This window comes from Filicampus tigris, chromosome 8 (genome assembly GCF_054856515.1).
Source record: "Filicampus tigris isolate MCC_2025a chromosome 8, RoL_Ftig_1.0, whole genome shotgun sequence".
Classification (NCBI taxonomy): domain Eukaryota; kingdom Metazoa; phylum Chordata; class Actinopteri; order Syngnathiformes; family Syngnathidae; genus Filicampus; species Filicampus tigris.
The window spans coordinates 22,090,152-22,109,009 of record NC_141224.1 but is presented as its reverse complement, the minus strand read 5'-3'; the positions used below and the strand labels follow the sequence as shown (position 1 = coordinate 22,109,009).

General features: G+C 40.3%; 1 protein-coding gene across 3 annotated transcripts in view; it reads right to left on the bottom strand.

The window, feature by feature from the left end:
* The window catches only part of rspo2 (R-spondin 2), an 81,893-nt gene that overhangs the window by 61,915 nt on the left and 1,120 nt on the right, over positions 1-18,858 (bottom strand). The window contains exon 1 of one of the 3 annotated variants that reach the window (XM_086039058.1): positions 7,526-7,657. The exons of 1 other annotated variant lie outside the window; for it this stretch is intronic. In XM_086039058.1, the coding sequence (XP_085895184.1) occupies positions 7,526-7,586 (61 nt within the window). In that variant the 5' untranslated portion in view covers positions 7,587-7,657. One more of the 3 variants, XM_086039056.1, reaches the window with a different exon arrangement.

Here is an 18,858-nt window from a genome sequence, read left to right as displayed (position 1 = left end):
GATGCAGGTGTTCAAATTTGGCTGGATGCAGAAGACCCATGGGGAGTGTAGTGATTCACTCAGCTCACTTTAGTGGAAGGGAGCTAAAATGTAAATTCCACCAAAAATGTTTTAAAAGGTGAATCACATTTCAATATTTGAGACAATGCTCTGATAACAAAAGTATAATCATGATGAAAATCCTCACATCAAGCAAAGTGTACTTCCAAAATGTCACATTGGAGGGTCCATTCTTTTTTTGTTGTTTGCGTTTTATCACTGGCAACTCATGCAATTTGTTCCTTCAATTGAAAAGCAAACTACCTGTAAATGCCATTAGCCCAAAATGCCTTCTTTTGCATTCATCTTTTGTTTTACGACATCTTCCTGTCAAGAGGCACATGCCATCAGACGGCATGTGCTTTTCATCCTTGCAATCGTGATATCCACAACATATATTGTGTTTGGACAGAGCAGGTGTAGGAGCACTTTATGAGACTAAAGAATTAAAGCACAGTAGGAGTTATCTGATGACTTACGATGGCAGACTGTCTCTCTCTGGGTAGAAGCAAACATGTGGTTTGCTTCTTGCCAACTCTTCCATTCTTTTGCCCATACATCTTTATTCAATCTTTCTTATAGAAAAGAAAACAGATGTTACAGTGATTTGCCCCAGTTGAAACCTCACAAGACATATAAATCAGCTATTGAGTCAATACAAAAAACACATTTTCGTCAATAAAGATGATACATTTCAAACATAAGCTATTGCTGTATGAAATTTTAGATTATGACTCAATGTGGAGATGTGTCCAAAACACCTTCAGGCCAGTCCAGAGCCCATGAAAGTTACATTTGCAAGTTATTAGTTCAGCTGTGCAGTAGGTGTTTGCAAAATAAACTCAATTTGTCAGGAAATTACATTTGATAAGGAACTTCATTTATCTGACACAGCAAAGATTAAGGGGCTGATTTACTAATACAGTATCCCACATAGGGGTTGTTAAATTGCATGTTCACACACTCGAACATATTTAAAACTTTAACTTTAACATTTCAAAACTGCTCTGGTAAAGGTCAGCATCAATTGCCACAATGACCTAAATGCAAAGAGGCTTTGTCATCCTGTAGGTGATATGGCATACTTCCTTCTTGGGACTGACTCCAAGACGGGTCTAATATCATTCAAAAGCTCCAAAATTCCATTGTTGAATACAGCAAATGCAAATTTTTGTTTCTGGCATTTCATAAATGCTTACACAAGCATAAAATATCGGTTCATCCCATCGTCTCTCATTTTGCCTATGCCTGATGGTTACGCACAGCAGTGCCATTTGCATCTGCCTTTCAGGAGTGGTATAGTAAGATGCAAAATTCATCAGTGCAATTCGTCTTAGGTTTGATGTACCACATTGTGCATACTAAAACTAGTATATTTGCATTTACTCCTCGCAGAATGCGCAAAATGCACTACATGGGAAATTTGCACATTTGGCAGACGTAATCTTGGGTGTGCCCGGTTAGTAGATCAGCTTCCATTTGTTCTCATGAGAAATCAAGTTTACATCCATTTTTGCATGTTTAAACTTTAAGTAAATCAGGCCATTCGTTTTTATATGTAGGTGATGGTGCTTTAGGATATGGACAAAAAAACAGCAACCTATATTTTGGACTAACGAATTGGGAATGAGCTTTCCACAAGATTTTGGACCTGGAAACTTCTAACCCATTCGCACCAATTTAACTTTTGTGATATATGATGACACAGGTATTGGATTAGGAGGCCTCTCTTTCAATATGTTCCAAAGTTGTTTAATTATTTTTACAAGCTTGTAATCCTTAAAAAGCGTGAAGAAACTGCATCCCAGGAAATACAGGTGAGTGATCTGCCTTGGCTTTAACAAATAAAACTCTAGTCTTGTTCGGAACACAATATCGGTGGCTAATGAAAGGAAGCAGGGGAAGTTGGAGTTTTAAATATTACATCCAGAATGCTCATTGAAATCTGCTCAAGCTGTGAGAGAAACGTGTTTCCCTTCACAGGAGAGAGAAGAAATAGGTGGGTAGAGTGGCTCTGATTAGGCCACATGTTGGTAATTCACAACACATAAAACTCACACCTAATTTTCACACCTGTAGCTCAACTTGCTCTAATAATAAGAGTCTAGTAATAGTCTAATAGTCTAGTAATTCACTCACTCACTCACTCACTCACTCACTCACTCACTCACTCACTCACACAGTTGAATGTGTCTTTTCTGTGGCTTTGCTTCAATGTCGGACAACAATAAGTAAATCTCAGGAGAGGATCAGTAAATTGATTAGCATGCTCTGAATATTTGCACTCCATGTAGCCTTGCTGTCTTTCTCACCCGAAGTGCTGATCGCACTGTCTGTACCATTTGTCATAACGTTGACAAAACTTAGCACCACTTCCAACTCTCGCATCTGAGAACCAAAAGGTGTTGGATGTGAATCTTCCCTACATGCCAAAAAGTGTAGGCTCCAGATGGGAGATATATGTCTTTTGACCAGGTGACTCTCAAAATAAGATTGTGAATCATAAAAAAAGAAAAGGGTGGGGTGGGGGTTTTGTACGGGGCGAATTCTATCGGAGTATCTTAAGTGTGCTATTGTTTCTTCCTTATTGTCAGTGCCAGGAGAAGTAGCCAAATCCATTGAACAATAAATCGTTTCATGGATCATTGTATCATTGGATGGGAAGAAAAGTGTTTTAAACAAATATCTCTATACAAAAGTAACTGGATAGTTGAAGCAGCAACAACAACTGTAAAGGCTGGTGTTCACCAAAACATGACATGATACAGTCAAGTTTGCTATTGATCGTAATCTAATTATGTTATGTCACTGTTTTTTAAGATGTTTCCATGGTAACAACTAAACTAAAACAATAAATTATTTCATGGTGTAAACTCATTATAAGCCGTTTACTGGTTTTTTTTTGTGTGTGTGACTGTTTGCGTACTTTAATTATTTTGACTGGTTTATGTTCAATTGTTATGTCTTATTCTTATGTTGTTGTTTTTTTCCTGATCTGTTCTAACTGTGTTGTTTTTTGAGTGTAAAGTGTTGAATGCAAATAAAAACAAAACAACACCCTAAACATAACATTCATCACACATTCTTGTTGGCCACAACCATCTTCTTTCACACAGCTGGCAACAAGGCCCAACATGATGACTTCTACAAACTTCTACCTCATTGACCTTTTAACAAGATACACCCAAACACCCCTCCTCTCCCACCAAGGCCAGGAGGGAGATCTGAGGTGATCACCAAGGGTCAAAAGTGGAGCGCACCACAGGGGGACAGATGGCAAAGTCTTGGTCTCTGTTTCACACATGGTGCTTGCAACAAAAAGAAACTAACATCAAAACCTTAGTTATCCCACCCAAAAGCAGGGATGACTCTAATATCTAATATACAAGGTCCTTCATTTAAGTGTACCACCCACCCCACCAATTCGCCCCCAAGATTAAGGACAGAAGTCCAAACTCTTTGATGTGTCCAGGGTGAAATAATTCACTAAGAGGTGGCCATTAAAAAAAAAAAATCCTGATTATTTTGATATAGATTGAATCACGATTATTCAAACGATTATTCATTGGTAGATAGATCAATAATTATTCAACAACTAAAATTCAACTACTCAAAATAAACTTACCATGATACCCTCATGCCTATTCATCCCTGCATATATATATATATATATATATATATATATATATATATGTATGTATGTATGCATATATAAGACAAAAAGAATAGAGAGCTCGAGAATAAAGTGTTCAACATGCAGGGATGAGTAGGCATGAGGGTATGATGGTAGGTTTATTTATGTGTGTGAGTGTATGTGTGTGTGTGTGTGTGTGTGGGGGGGGGGGGGGGGCTGCACGAATAGCCGGTAATTCGGACGTTCATATTAAAAATGCGGCAAATCAAAAAGCTAATCATTATTTGCGGACTCAAAAATCAGATGTGATGTCACTGAAAACGTCAGTTACAGACTTAAACGATGTGGGAACGCCAGTTGACACATCTTAAAAGTAAAAGTGTATGGAGTCTGTACACATGAAATCATAGCTGATGTTGTTTTGACAATGCTATGAATCTTTCATGGCAGCCCGCAAATGTTCTCCAGTTATTTGACATGAAGCAAACCCAAATGCGCGTGTTGATCTCTGGGGCTTTTTTTTTCCCGGTTGTTAGTCGCCAAACTACGCAAGACTTTTTTAAATGATACAGGGGTAGGAAACGTACATTTCACACAGGCGTCTGTTGGCGTAGATATCTATACATAGAGCCTTCACTTAGAGTGGCTGCCGTGTTGAACAAGGAATCCTGCAATGGTCTCTATGTTCAAGCCACATTTATAAAATGACACATGTGGCTTGTAACATAGCTACATGTCTTCATGTTTGTGACGACACAATCCCTGTCAAAATTGCTAAAGAATTCAATGAGTTGAATGAACTTGGAGCCAAACACACCCAAGGTGGCAGCTTTTTGTACATCATCAACCAGCTAAGGCTAATGTCTATAGTCTCCGCAGCTAGCAACCTTTAGCATGCAGGTTAGTCATCCAGCATTCAGGATGTTTGCCACGAGGACTACGCCAAAGCCTCTAAGATCAGGGGATTGGGGACCTTAAGTACTTTTACTCAAGTATCACTTCTAAGTATTTCTTTCAAGACTGGCCATACAAAGTTGCAATGGAAACGGATGACTTAAACTACACATGAACATCTCCCTTAAGACTTGTGATAAACAGATGAATTGTATCCACACATCAAGCAAGTGCCTGGTGCTTAGTCATCTGGCTTCACTGTTATTTCATTACCGCAAAACTGCTCCTTAATGGCTGGCACTACCCGGGCATTGTACCAGCAAATGAATTGGGTTGGAACTCCAAGCACAGGCCTTAGGACCATGTGTGTGTGTATATTTCATCTGTGCCATGTGGGAATAGACTCTTAGGATGAACGCCATGAGGCAGGAGTGTCCAAAAACGTCCAAATGTATCACATCAAGCAAAATGAAAACAATGATGTGCAAAGTTAATTTCCTCTCAGGAAAGTGCTGTGATTCTGGGTGTATAAATGTAAAGAGCTGCCATAATAAATAATTCACTTTAAGCTTCATAAGGTGTGTGCAGACACAATATGTTCTTGTGAGAATGTCATTTCAAATAATGTAGAATTTAAGCAATATATGTTATCTGGAAATTAGCACATTTTGCAGCAAGATGTTGCAACAGAATGCACAACATTGTACAATGATGAAGACATACTAAACTGAAAATGTTAATAAAATGATATATCATTTAGGTTCAGATTAGAATGTTTGGGTTAGGCCTGTTTATGAGAGAGTGGGTGTATGATGTTTTAAAACACACAAAAAACATGCTACACTGCTGTTAATTTCAGTTTAAGAGTTTAAAATGTTGCATGGAAGAGTTCATTTTATCTCTATTTTCCATACACAGCGTAATACCAGTTTGAAGGGCTGTCCAAATTTGTTCTCCGGTGGCTTAGCCTTTCAGTTGGTATTTTTGCAGATGGGCGCAACCTGTTACAGCATGTTTTAATTGATTGATTGGCGTTTTGCGCCATTGTAGCCGTGAATACCGGCAACTTGATTGGCTGCTAATCGAAGCTGCTATGCTCATTTCTTTTAAATGCAGCAAGTGAGAGGCACAATGGTCCTTGACATGGCCGAAGAAGAAACTGATTTGCTCAAAGTCTGGCAGCACGTCGAGATGCGCAAAATAGTTTATAAGGAACTGCAAACAGGCTTCCAGAGGTGGATGATATTAAATTGGCTAGGGAGATCACAGATCTGTGGGTAGGGGGGATTTTAAAAATATAATAAAGTTGATAACGGGAAATATATACAACATGCAGGATATGGGGCTCTCGAGGACCAGAGTTAGTGACCCCTGATTCAGAGGGTTCAATGCATGCTGCTGAATGAAATACGATGTCATCCAATACAACCCTGCGGAGCTCAGAATCCGTCTGGCTGCATCCTGATTATGTTCACCAAACTCACATTAGACTTACAATGCCCCCAAACTTAGACGGGGTTAAAAGCAGGTGTACGAATTGCAGGAAGATGAACCCAATTCACAAATAGCCGATCAAGATGTGCTAGTCTTCACATTCAAGTGCAGTTGCGTCTATGAAAATAGAGGCCTTCATGTCTGTCTTGCATGAGGTGACTCAATGCATTTCTTACAAATCTCTAACAGAATCAGATACAAACTGTGTCCCTCTTGTGCCTTCAGACCACAGTTGATTATTCTCACATCATCAAGACAGTCCTCACTACTCATGCATATGGATGCATGCACGCACTAGCTAACCAGCCCCATATTGTCAGCTGCACTTCACTCCTGTCCACTACCACAACAAAGCAGTACCCAGTTAGAAAGTAATTAGCCAGTAAACATGTAAACGACACAACCCCTCTCTGAAGATAGCCAAACCGTGTAACTCATGTTGCTAACAGCTGTTTACTTAACCAGGACTGCTGCTTGTGCTAGCTGGCCCCAGTCCAAATAAAATGACATACAGTTAAGAAGTCATGTAGCCAAGTGTATATGGTGGAGTTTCAGTGTTGATAGACTTATTTTCTGTTCAACAATTGTCTACAGCATAAGCCATTTTTATTTAAAGGGACACTTGGGTGAGCTTAACATTGGCACTTATATGATAGGTTTGCATGTAAAAATGACATCAGTACTAAAGTGCCCCCCCCCCCCCCAAAAGACTCTGTAATGATTTACGGTCATTGTTTGTGATTGGATTTACGACGAATTTCCCCGCCCCTTTTTGGGGCGTGGCTTATGTTACGTTTTCGACCTCAGCTGGCATGTCACGGGAGGGAGCCAAGCGTGGTAATATTGCTCGCTTTGTCAGTTCTGTTGTCTAAAACGGCGACCGATCGCCACCAAAATGCAAATGCACATTGCTGCTCTTATCCACTTCAACCTGTGAAAGTACAAAAGTGTTCTGCACAATAGTTTGGATTTATTGACATAAAACGTGATCTCATCATGATCACCTCCACAAAATCCAAAATACCTTGGCGATTGCTCCTCCACTTTCACAAGCTGAAGCGGACAAGAGCATGAATGCGCACACGAACCCCGACCGGTTATATTATGTAGCGATGCTAAACTGGTGGCAATTCTCAGGAGGGAGACGGCAGCTTGCAGCAGCAGCAGGCAGATTGGAGGTTTACGCCCCCCTCTTCCCACCCCGGCTAAAGGTAATAGCGGCTAATAGCAACAACTAGCTTCAGGTCGTTAAAACAAAAGGTGTTAGCACAACAACATTAGCTCCTTACTTTGCGTCCAGCCTGCGTCAATCTTCATTTCGCGGGATTGCCTCCCAAGCAGTTGCCAATACACCGCTTGCAGACGCCAGAGAGTGAACAACATCGAACAAGCGTCAATGTTCAGCGAACAATAAGTTCTAGCGGGGCTGACTCCACAACCGAGTGTGGCTGCATTGGAACGTACCTTTTCGACTGTTTACGTCCCAAATTGGACGGCCTGTTATCAGTCGAAAAACTGGGGCCATTCCTCATCCAAATAAATGTGCACGTCTCATTTCCACTTCAGTCTCTATAAATATCCTGACTGGTGTTTAATGCCTCACCCGCCCTAACCGTGATCAGCAAAGAAGCAGTGTTTGTTGTTTTTTTTTAATTAAAGAAGCAGTGGTCCCAGCCTATGTAGCTCTGCTCACTTTCACATTTCCTCATTCTCATATAAATCAGCCATGGAGAGGTTAATCCTTTTGATATGTTGAAGTGGGCATTAGTAGAGAATTTATTGATAAAATAGAAAATGACAACTATTTTCATTTTCCTGGTCAAAAAATGTATAAAATGAACTTGTTAGTGAAAACATGGCCATCCCGGCCCCACCGTCTCTTTAAGGGTGACAAGCCCTTAACATTTGTCAAAGTTTACGTTTTTTTTCTAAAATCCAAAATCAGAATATGTTGTCTCTACACAATTCCGTTTCAGTAAGTCATGTTACATGCTTACACATATGCTTATGTCCACAACTAGACAGTGTATACATTGGCTGTACTGTATTCACAAAGACAACAACAATGACAACATGCATTTAATGCAAGTACAGTGGTTGAAATTAATCCATCCAACCATCCATTATCCAAACTACTTATCCTCAAAATTTTAAAAGCATTTTTTTAGTGCCATCCTTGGGTGTTGAGGCAGTGTGCTGTCTTCAAAGCTTTTTTTTTTTTTCCCCACTTGTGGATCTCATCTGGAAGGATTGGCTAGTGTCAGATACTGAGGCTGTTTGAATGGAAAGTCAATGCTGAACAAAAAACAAAGGTGAGGAGATCAAAACATGAGAAGACACGTGGACATGATGTATCACTTTGGTGCTCATTAAGTCATCCTATCTCCTTGTTTCCTTTAGTTTACCGTGCAGCTGTTGATTATTTCAATTGTGCACTTCAACTACTGCACTACTACTCAAATTTGTGTGAGTCGTTTTATTTGGGCCATTATCCAGGGCTATATAAACAGCCGTTGATATACAGATGTATCTAATATTTTATACCTTAAAATAACGTTGGTTTGAGCCGAGTTTCTGGCTACCTAAAAATCTTTTCACCCAACTCCACTCGCCCATTTTATGTTCACCAGATGGTTGTGATCTTTGCTTGCTGTTTGGTTTCCAGCTGACAGCGAGTTCATTGGCACTTTTTTCTTTTGTTTTTACTACTAACAGACATCCAAAACAATAGAACCAAGTAAGTGACAATCTTGCTAGTTTGAGGGACAACTCTCATGACATGTTGTCAGTCATCTGATCTCCTGCTAATAGAAAGTACTTTCCGAGAGGCAGTCAGCTGCTTTTGGCTTCCAAAGTGAAGCTGAACTCATAGCTGTGATTATGAGGAAATCTGGTACGGGAGAAAAAGGATAATATTATGCACCATATAATATATCCACTATATCTGAAAGCCAGTTTCAAAGCAGAGTTGTAAAAACAAAGCATTCACAGGCAAGGTGCTCTTGCAGAAAAGAATACACTTTACTCCTTCTCATTACATTATTGATCCAACAACCTTGGTGGGTGCCTCTTCAAACCAGGAGCGTCAAACTCATTTTGTCTCAAGCAAAATTTTTATTGGGGTTTCCCGCAAATGTCCGTTGTGGACTGTGATACCATATACATATATTTTCGACTCATGATATTGAATGTGCACATCAAATTGATTGCTAAATATTCTTTTAAGTCAATGAAAATAGCTTGTCCAACTGTTGCTTCAAATTATTTTAAAATGGGGTTTGATAACATAAAGAATGCTTATAATAGTTCACCTCTCATCTTATTAAAAGTGAAGACAATTTAAAATTTTGCTTCCCATTTCTCACAAAAAGCATGTAGTAGACATACATGATTTGCTGTAGTGTGCCACATAAAATGATGCGGTGCTACAGATCTGGTCCATAGGCCTTGAGTTTGATACTGGTCTGTGCATTAAACAGACTGACGCATGTCTCATCAATTGACTCTCCCACTGATACGGCCTTTGTATAATAACTTATGTTTCCAATGTGCCTTTTATTATGACCACTTAAAGCTACAGCAAATGACCCTCCAAGACCTCTTTACATCTGACAAGCACGCTACGTTTCCCCTTTCTGTTACCCGCCCACCCCCACTTACTCTCTGAGAGACAATGAGCTCAGCATCAAGGCCCAGTAATGACTCCCAGCCTTAGTCCTGATTAGAAACATGCCGGGTGCTTCTGCACTCCGCAGGCAGCCATGAGGCCCCCTCACAACACAAGGCACAAGAGCTTTGAGAACAGAGCTCAAATAAATGTGTAAACCTCTTCCACCATTTCATTCATTATTGCTCCTGTAGCAACTAGTCCAACACTAATCCCGCAGATAAGCTTTCAACTGGCCCAAAGGTGTCCTGTTACCAACATTAACTTTAAACTATGTCTTAATCATGACATAGACTCAAGATAGGCTGCTTGCAGTCCCTGACTGGAGCATCCTGGTGAGTGTGAATTATAATAATAACAATCATTATTATTATTATATGTATTATTATTATTATTATTTACATTTACCAGCATTTAGAGTAGTTAAGGCTCATACCACTAGAAAGCCACACAGATATAAACTTATTGTATCACTTAATTCTATACACATCAGACAGCAAGTGGGCAGCTGCGGGGGTTAATGCGCCCTTACCTTTCTTAATAGCCATATTTGCGTCACAAAATTACAGGCAAGCTCTGCAGTGGGATGCTTTATTGCATCTGACCAACTAACTTCCTCTCAATAACAAAAGCATTGCATGCTGAGCTGTATTTTGATGTGGTGTGTCAGTATAATTAGAGGTCCCATAAAGGCAAGGAGATGGGGGCGAAAGGGAGTCATGTCCATCTGTCAAGTGTTAGGGAGGTGGGCACAGGGTTTAGCAACCAGACTTGTTCACAGTTTTAGGGCAGAAGCTACTCAACTGATATTATTATTCTTGCACATAGTGCCAAAGTGAATGTGTGCGTGTGTGTACGTGCACATGTTGATGCAATGTCTCAAGGGGCCTCATGAAGTGTAGAATTACCATGCCTCACAGATCAATAAGAAATGGGTAGTTATCTGCATGCACACGGGCGAACACAATATACGTACAATGATATGAATAACAACAGCGAATAGCATGCACTGCATTTTCTAGAAACATTAGACACTAAAGTTACAAGTTACAAATGCTGGCCCCCAGAATGAATCAAAGTGACATGGTAATTCAATACAGCGTTTCACGGATTGCTACTCACAAATTCACCTACAGTAATGACGATTTTTTTTTTTCTTTTGTCTGTGGAACCTGTCCTCGGCTGTTCGCTGAAAACTAATCTATTCGTTTCAATGGTTTGACGCACTTTCAATAATACTTTAAGATGCCACAAGAGGGCACCAAAGTAGTAATCGTGTCAAGGAAGTGTGTTGAAGTGATACATCTGACTAATACACTAACTTCTTTGTTTTTTGGTGAGGATCTTAGTTTTAGCCCAGATTGCTGAAGGAAGTTATGGAGAGTATTGGCCACATGTGCTTGTACAGTACATGTACTAGTATGGCAGTTGTTAGAAATCAACTAGTGGGATGGAGTGACCACAGCAACGCACTCTTTTTCTCTGATGAAATCCAGTAGATTCCTTCTGCAAGGGCTAGTGGGCAGGAAATGCTGAGATCTCAAACTTTAAAAGGAGACCAAAAGTAAAGCTTATAACTATTTTCTTCTACCTCCTGACAGCACATTTAGTTTGACAAAGTGTAAATTTGGAAGGCAAACTGAGAACAGGAAGTATTTCAGATCATGCTAGTTTTTTTCTGAAAATTATCAAATGTCGAATCCTCTTTAATCCTGTTTTTTCACCTACAGAAAGCAACGGCTGTAGGTTAATTTTGCAAATGTAAATCATTAGGCATGATTGCTGATGTGTGTTGTCAGACAAATTAGTTTGTTAAATTTGTGTGTGCGTGTGTGTGTGTCGGGGGGGGGGATCAGCGTGCCCATATTAGGAAGTGCTGACTTAGCAATGATCAATTTAAGGAGGAGGAGGAATACGCGAGTGACAGAGAAAAGTTAATAGCTCAGCAGGAACTTGGATAGTTTATTCATGCTGTTACTTGTAAATATGTCCACCAAAATAACACTAAATCACTCAGCCTATTCCTCTCCACATGTCTGAAATCACATAACAGTTGCGCTCGAATAGAACATTTTCAAATTTGAGTTGATTTACCGCAGGGCAGAGGTCCTCTTGCCGCACCGTGCCGCCCAAAAATGCTCCACTGGTCCCCGACTCCCCGCCCCCACCACATACACAATAGATGGGTTTGATGACGGCCCGCTGTGCCTTGCAAAATGCAGTGTGAAAATGGCTTTACGCTGTTTGGATAAAGATTTTGTGTTATCCATTGCTCTTGCTCATGCTCACTATATTATGTGGATTATTGAAAACCTATGAATAATTTAACCTTCAATTAACCTTACATGCATGTTTTTGGGAATGTGAAATGGACTACACAGAGAACACTACGCACTGAGATGTTCCAATGCAGATTTTAACCAGGTGCACCTGACGGTGAGCCAAATGTGCATTATATTCCACACAATACACAGTAGAGAACCAATCAATAAAACTTTATATCTAACATGAACACGCCAACTACCCTTTTTTCCCGCCCTCTCCAAAATTGGAACACATATCTCCTGACTCTGAGGAAGACAAGCTATCCACTACTCAACCTGGGGTATAGCCGGAGGATATCGTATACTCATAATGTAGTCAACTTAACTATATTATATGCCCATATATGGTTGTTCCTTCCTGGAGTTGTCAGGCAACTATTAGTGAACTCATAATTAGCAATATTTTTTTCTACCTTGCATCAGAGCCAGACCACAGCTGCATCTATTTTTTTCCAGTAGAACAAAACTGTTACCTTAACACACAGTTATCTTGGCCTGAAAACAAATGTATTTATGTTATTAGTTTGGTCCAGGTGTGTATTTAGTAAACAGCAAACTGGTGGAAATTGGACTATTTAAACAATTCCCATGATCAGATTAATTGGGGGAAAACACAATGGTAGCCTATTGTATCCGCACCATTACCTTTGCACAGCTCGTCCCTGAATTCTTTTAGAGTTGTGTATTAGTAATGTGAGAGGAAAGTAGTCTGGAAGTGCCTTTCACTCCAAGCCCGAGGGCTTTGGGCAGCTCTCCTACCTGTGAAACACTTGTATGAGTCATTTTTTCAAAAATACGCCTTTTGTGTTGTTGTTTTATGTGTTAGTAATGATCCACGCATTAGAAATTTTATGGCCCAATAAACTTGAGACATTGGAACCAAATTGGCTGGTCATACTTAGTAGCTTTATGAGGAAACATATTGAGGTGTAATTGCCTCAAGGGAGCATGCACTCGAGGGAGCAAGTACACGGTAGGTGAGATTGAAGCAAATCTTCCTTGCATTCAATAGGGACACTGAACTTCTTGTCTGCAGTTACAGAGTTTCCAATAGCCACGTTAATATGCGGGCCACATAAGCATTTGCATAATACGTTCATTTTATTTCAGATTTCCGAAAAATCTGGTTTTACACTGTGGTAAAATGTCACTTAAAACAAAAACATCTGTTTGGCACTAAACTTAGCCAGCATATGGAGTCCCGTCATGATAATGATTGAGAGTGGAGGAGAAGATCCTCTTGTGTACCTCCTCAACCCTCCCAAAAAAGGAAAGAAAGACAACTTCCATGTACTGTTTTCTATATAAACTCACTGGACATAATATTAAATACGCCTGAACAATCCAATGAAATCCAAAACAACCACTATACAAATATATACTGTAGACAAAAATGATAACACAAAAATACTAATATTTTCCTATTTCGATTGACGTGAGTAAACATTACTTCAACAATTGTTTAATATGCTGGTTGTACTTTGCAGTAGTGTAGAACTACACTGCATCATAAGTAAAGGTGTTTCTAATATGCTTATTTGGTTAACTACAAACACTGGAAAAATATGTTGCAGTGGACTATAGATCCACTTCAAAAAATATCTGCATTCAGATTATTTTATTTTGTGCAACCACTTGACAAAATAAAATTGAATAAATTCAACCAGCATTTTTTTCAGTGTAAGAGAGAACAAGCCCCTCCATATGATGCAACATACTTTGTAGTTGCGTACACAAAGTACAATGACTACAGTATATTAGACATTATTTGGTTAAAACCTCTATGATAGTGCAGAGAATCTTCACAAAGGCAAGTAAAGGCTTTATACAGCTGTCACATTGAATTTTATTAGGTGGCGTGTACCTACTGTTATGGCCAGTAAGGCCTTCTTACTTGTATGTGGGGCAACTGCCAAAGATACAAATATCAATCCTCCAGCTTCTTCTCTTATATGAATATGTTTCTTGTCCATTTAATTTGGTTAGACATAATTTTATTCATGGGAAAATTGGCACAATGGATCATTTTTGAAAAAACATGGCCTTAAAGAACTCTGTCACTCTCTCTCATAGATAGTTCATGCCACTGCATAGTTTTGCCTCTGCCGGGACTTTCGGCAGTGTAGTATGGCATGTGCACACTGAGGAGCCTTTCACCAGTTTCATCTGATACGCTGTGACTCCAAGCGGGAGCTGATGCTACAGACAAGGTCGACAAGCGCGGGTTAGTAGGTCAAACAAGGAGCTAGTCTTTTGACAGAGTTCGGAGGCAGGGTCAGACTAATGTAATTTATCAATACAGCACAAAAGTGATTCATTGTCCGTCATATCGACTGTGATAATCCACAAGATAGGCCGTGGTCATCATTGCCTAATGTGTGAGGAGTTGTCAGGAGAAGGTGAATAGGGTGCTTGTCAGACAGAGTGTGCATTATTGTTCTGGGCTTGATATACTGATTCGAGCACCAAGAACAGGCACCTGCAAGATGACCTTATATTTGTCAGCTGTTCCGCAACTGCTTCCTTCTCTTGCACAAACACACACACACACACACACACACATTTGGATTAATGGAGGGGCCTGAGAAAAAAAAAGACAAGAGTTGTGTTGCTGGCGCTCGAGTTCAGGTCAAGACTCTGCTCTCTGTAATCCCTCTCAGGTGATGCTGTTCACATTCAGCTCGTTTCAGCTGATCTGCTTAAATATGCCTTCCTCGCCCCGTAAAACTCCCCCACCCTTTTCTCACCAGCAAGGATGATGAGAGTGAGGGAGGGCTGCTGCTTTTCCTCACCCATCAAAACCTCAGCTCATTTTTCAGCCTTTCTGCAAAGCCATCAATGTGTCAGTTAGTTGGTGCCACACAAGAATAAAGTCAACAAAGCTTGACAGTTTTATGGAAAGAAGAAGGTCAGGATGCAGGGCTCACATCACCTGGATTAGACGAGCATCATGTGAGAGAGCAGTGTCAAAAGACATGCCATCTGAAAGGCTGCCCTCCCTTTTTCCAAAGGCTACAGTGGCAATGTGGGTTATAAAGCAGCCACTTGGAGCATTCCCTCGCTCATCAACATATTATATTGCACAGAAGTGCTGGGTTCCAACATTAACACTGCCAACCACAAACTGGGGATTTTGTGTAAGCTTTCAGCACACATAGGCCTGGTTTTCTGGGCCAGGATGGAGAAGAACCGTCTGAGATTTTATATTGGACTTGCGTACAGTATGTCTACAACTACTTCTTCTGTGCGCTTAAATGGGCATAACTTCAAACTGAAACATTCAGGGGTAAAACACTCAAGTTTTTCAAGTTGGAATGGTTTCCAACTCGAATGCTTGTCTAATGTCTGCCCTTATTATTCTTTGTTGAAATAAGGGCATAATCAGCTTCACGTCATCGCTATTTTCTGTGGATCTTGGCATCAAAACACTTCCCGCAATCCTTGTACCGACTGTCATCAGTGGTACAGTATGTTGTGCTTTTCTGACTTCGCTCACTACACCCTGCTAGGCCACAGTTGTTCCATCTAAACACTTTCATCCTTTAAAACATCTGGAGATGCAGTTCAGCAACACATCACCGTGCATTGACCATAAAATGATTGCAAATGAGCTGCAAACGTTTGGGTATTCAAATTCCGGGCTGCAGGTTTGAAGGGGTTAACAGTATCACGTGGCAACTTTTCACCACTCTGGCTGCTAGTACATATTCATTACCTGTTTAAACATCTGGGCATCTGTGTTTCTCCTGGCAGTTCTACTCAAGTGTGATTTTATGTAGTCAGCAGGTGGCATCATTAACCAGCGGATGGACATAACAACTGTTGTCTTGTCGATAACCCTTTTTGTAAGGGGCAGAATAAGGTACAGTGTCATCTACATGACAAAAAAAATCATAAAACAAAAAATTTAATGACACTGAATACAAGATGCAATCTACTGTTGTGCCCGTTGAGCCCATCCCAGCTACTTTGGGCAAGAGGCGGGGTGCACCCTGAACTGGCCGCCAGCCGATCCAAGAGCAGATATAGACAAACAACCATTCAAATTCATATTATGGACAATTTTGATTCTTCAGTTAACCTCAGCTAAGGTAGTTGATTAGTTAGTTGATTGTCCATTGTATACTATTATCATACCTGTCAACCCCCGGGCTGTGCTGAATCTTATAAAAGTTGTAATTTGTCCGTACATTTGTTTAATCTTACATAGTAGGGGTGTAACGGTACGCTAAATCACATTTTGAGATTTTAAAAAAAATGTTATACAGCTTATACAATTTGAAATGAATTAAAAATCGCATAAAATACAGGGAAAACGTACAAGTTGACAGGTATGCTATTATACTGTTTTCTTTTCTTATAAATTGTATATTAGTTGCATGTTTTGAATTTTAAAAAAATGAATTTTAAAAAAATGTGAATCTATGCATGTTTTGGGAATTTTGGGGGAAAAATTGAATACCCACGCAGAGAACATGCAAACTCCACACAGGAAGACCAGAACCCGGATTTGAACCCCCAAGCTCTGTACAGTGAGGCAGATGTGCTAACCAGCAGGTAAATTTGTGTTAATGACTGTGCTTAAGATCTCGATGGCCAAAAATAGAACCCCTTTATATCGGTTTTGAAAAATGTATGACATTTTTGTCAGAGTGTTGATTAATCTCTAATACACCGACTCCTCCACTACAAAGTGAAATGATACATTATAAATACAGTATATCAATCATAACATGTCAGCTGGGATACACTGTGGTTGTCTGATAGCCATAATCATAAAAGTCACATTTTTTGCTGCCATTCTTAATCGATTTTTCTAGTCTACCTTAAGAGATGTCTGGTTATTGTATATAACATAACCAAACAGAACGTTGTGTCATGCAGCATGAAAGCTCCAAACATTTTTAATCAAAAATAGCACAATCACAGTCTCGACTATTTAATTTAAAGCATTCTCCTTGAAATCCGAGCAAGATTGCTCAGTACAGTATACCCCTTACAGCTCACTTGGTTATGTTGATACATGCATGCATCACATCAGTGGCAAAACATTTTCATGCGTGTTCCAAAAGGCACGAGTGTTGTTATTGTTACATATAAAACAGTTGTGCTCGGGAGGAACAGTGTGGCCAAATTGAGTTTCAAGCGTGTCTGGGACTCAACACTGCTGAACGATTTGGATAGCTCCTGGTACATGCCAGACAGGCTGTGTATAAACCTGTCAAAAGAACGTGGAGGACTACAAATATACTAGAGAATTTTTTGATTGAACGATCTCTTATGATAAGCAAAAACAGCAGGCAAAGACCAAACGTTTGGGTTGACTTTCTCAAAGGGCGCTTGTGCCCCATTCGACCAAGACACCTCCAAGGGATTACTTTGATAAGTCACAATAGTTTTTCAAACTGGAGACAGTTCATTTACTTTGAAGTCTTTTTAAAGTTAACCTGTGCCCCCCCAAGTCCAGTGCATCGCCCCTCACAGTCTCACACCTTCTCACACACGCCCGCACACGCCAGCTCCGTAAGCGGGAGAAAAGTGACAATGATTCTAACGGCCCATGTCTGACAGGGGGCGACAATGTAGTATTTTCAGGCAGGGGGATCCCAAAGTTATTTTTTTTCAGAGAGCCCCAAATTTTTGGCGGCACTCCTACGCAAGTAGCAAGTGAAGCAATGGTGTGTTGCCAGCCAACATATTTAGGATGTTTGAACAGGACAAAAACACAAACATAACTCCTAGACGCTATCTAACAGAGTCATTCAAGACAGAAGAACAGAGGAACACAAACAGAAGGGTGAAAAAAACGTGTGTGTGCCAGTACCCCGCAGTGCTTCTCTGATTATTTGCAGATGGACAGTGGAGGGCTTTCAGAGTGTGGAGGTTCCCCCTGGCACGCAGTGCATATGATTAAATCTGTGATTGCCATACAATTTACAAGAACCAGCCCCCTCCCCTGCCTTTGAATGAGTTCTCGAGAACATTAACACACAGCAGGAACTGTACCAGTTGTCCAAAAGTTGACTTTAAAAAAAAAAAAGAAAAAACAGCCAGAGCCAACACCCATTGGGCGCCCGAAGGATCCGATGAGTTATGTCACAAGTCTAAAGAGGACTTGGCTGGGGCCAACTCTCCTAATCCCACTGTCTCCTCGTTCATTGAGGGTATAGAGCAGTGTTTACAAAGAGGCTGATCCCCTCCTCAACTTCGCCTCCGCTGAGCGATTGTTATGCGGGTTTCCTACCAACTGTTCAAAGTGGTTATGAGATCAATTAAAACCAGCTTAGGGGGCTTGACTGGAGATGTGCAATTCATATGTCGGGGTAAAGGGATTTGTATCCATTCATTAAATAGCTCTCACCATAAGAGCCGCCTCTCGCCAAGGAGATGTGACGCTATGGAGCGATGCGCATCAGGAACGTTTTGGACAGAATCACTTTTAGTCCTCAATAATAGGACATGCACCTTTAGCTTGCCTTTTATTTTATTGTGTGTTTTATACTTTTAACGCAATTAGAATAGTTACACTAATAATGTTTTCAAACTGCACGTGGCCGGCGTATTTGCGCACATTTTACGCATACCGGCAGCGGAAAAACTCGACAACGACACCTTTATAAGATTATCTCATGCTGTCGGAAGACTAAATGTTTGACATTCTCTTACTTTCCGTTTGTTGTAAGATTATGGAATGGTACTCGATGTCGTCTATGCCAAAACGCACCTGAGCGTTGTCAGAACCAGAAATTCTAAATCAATTGCGTGTTTACTTGTTGTGACGCCATTGTAAAAGGCGCCTGTAAAAT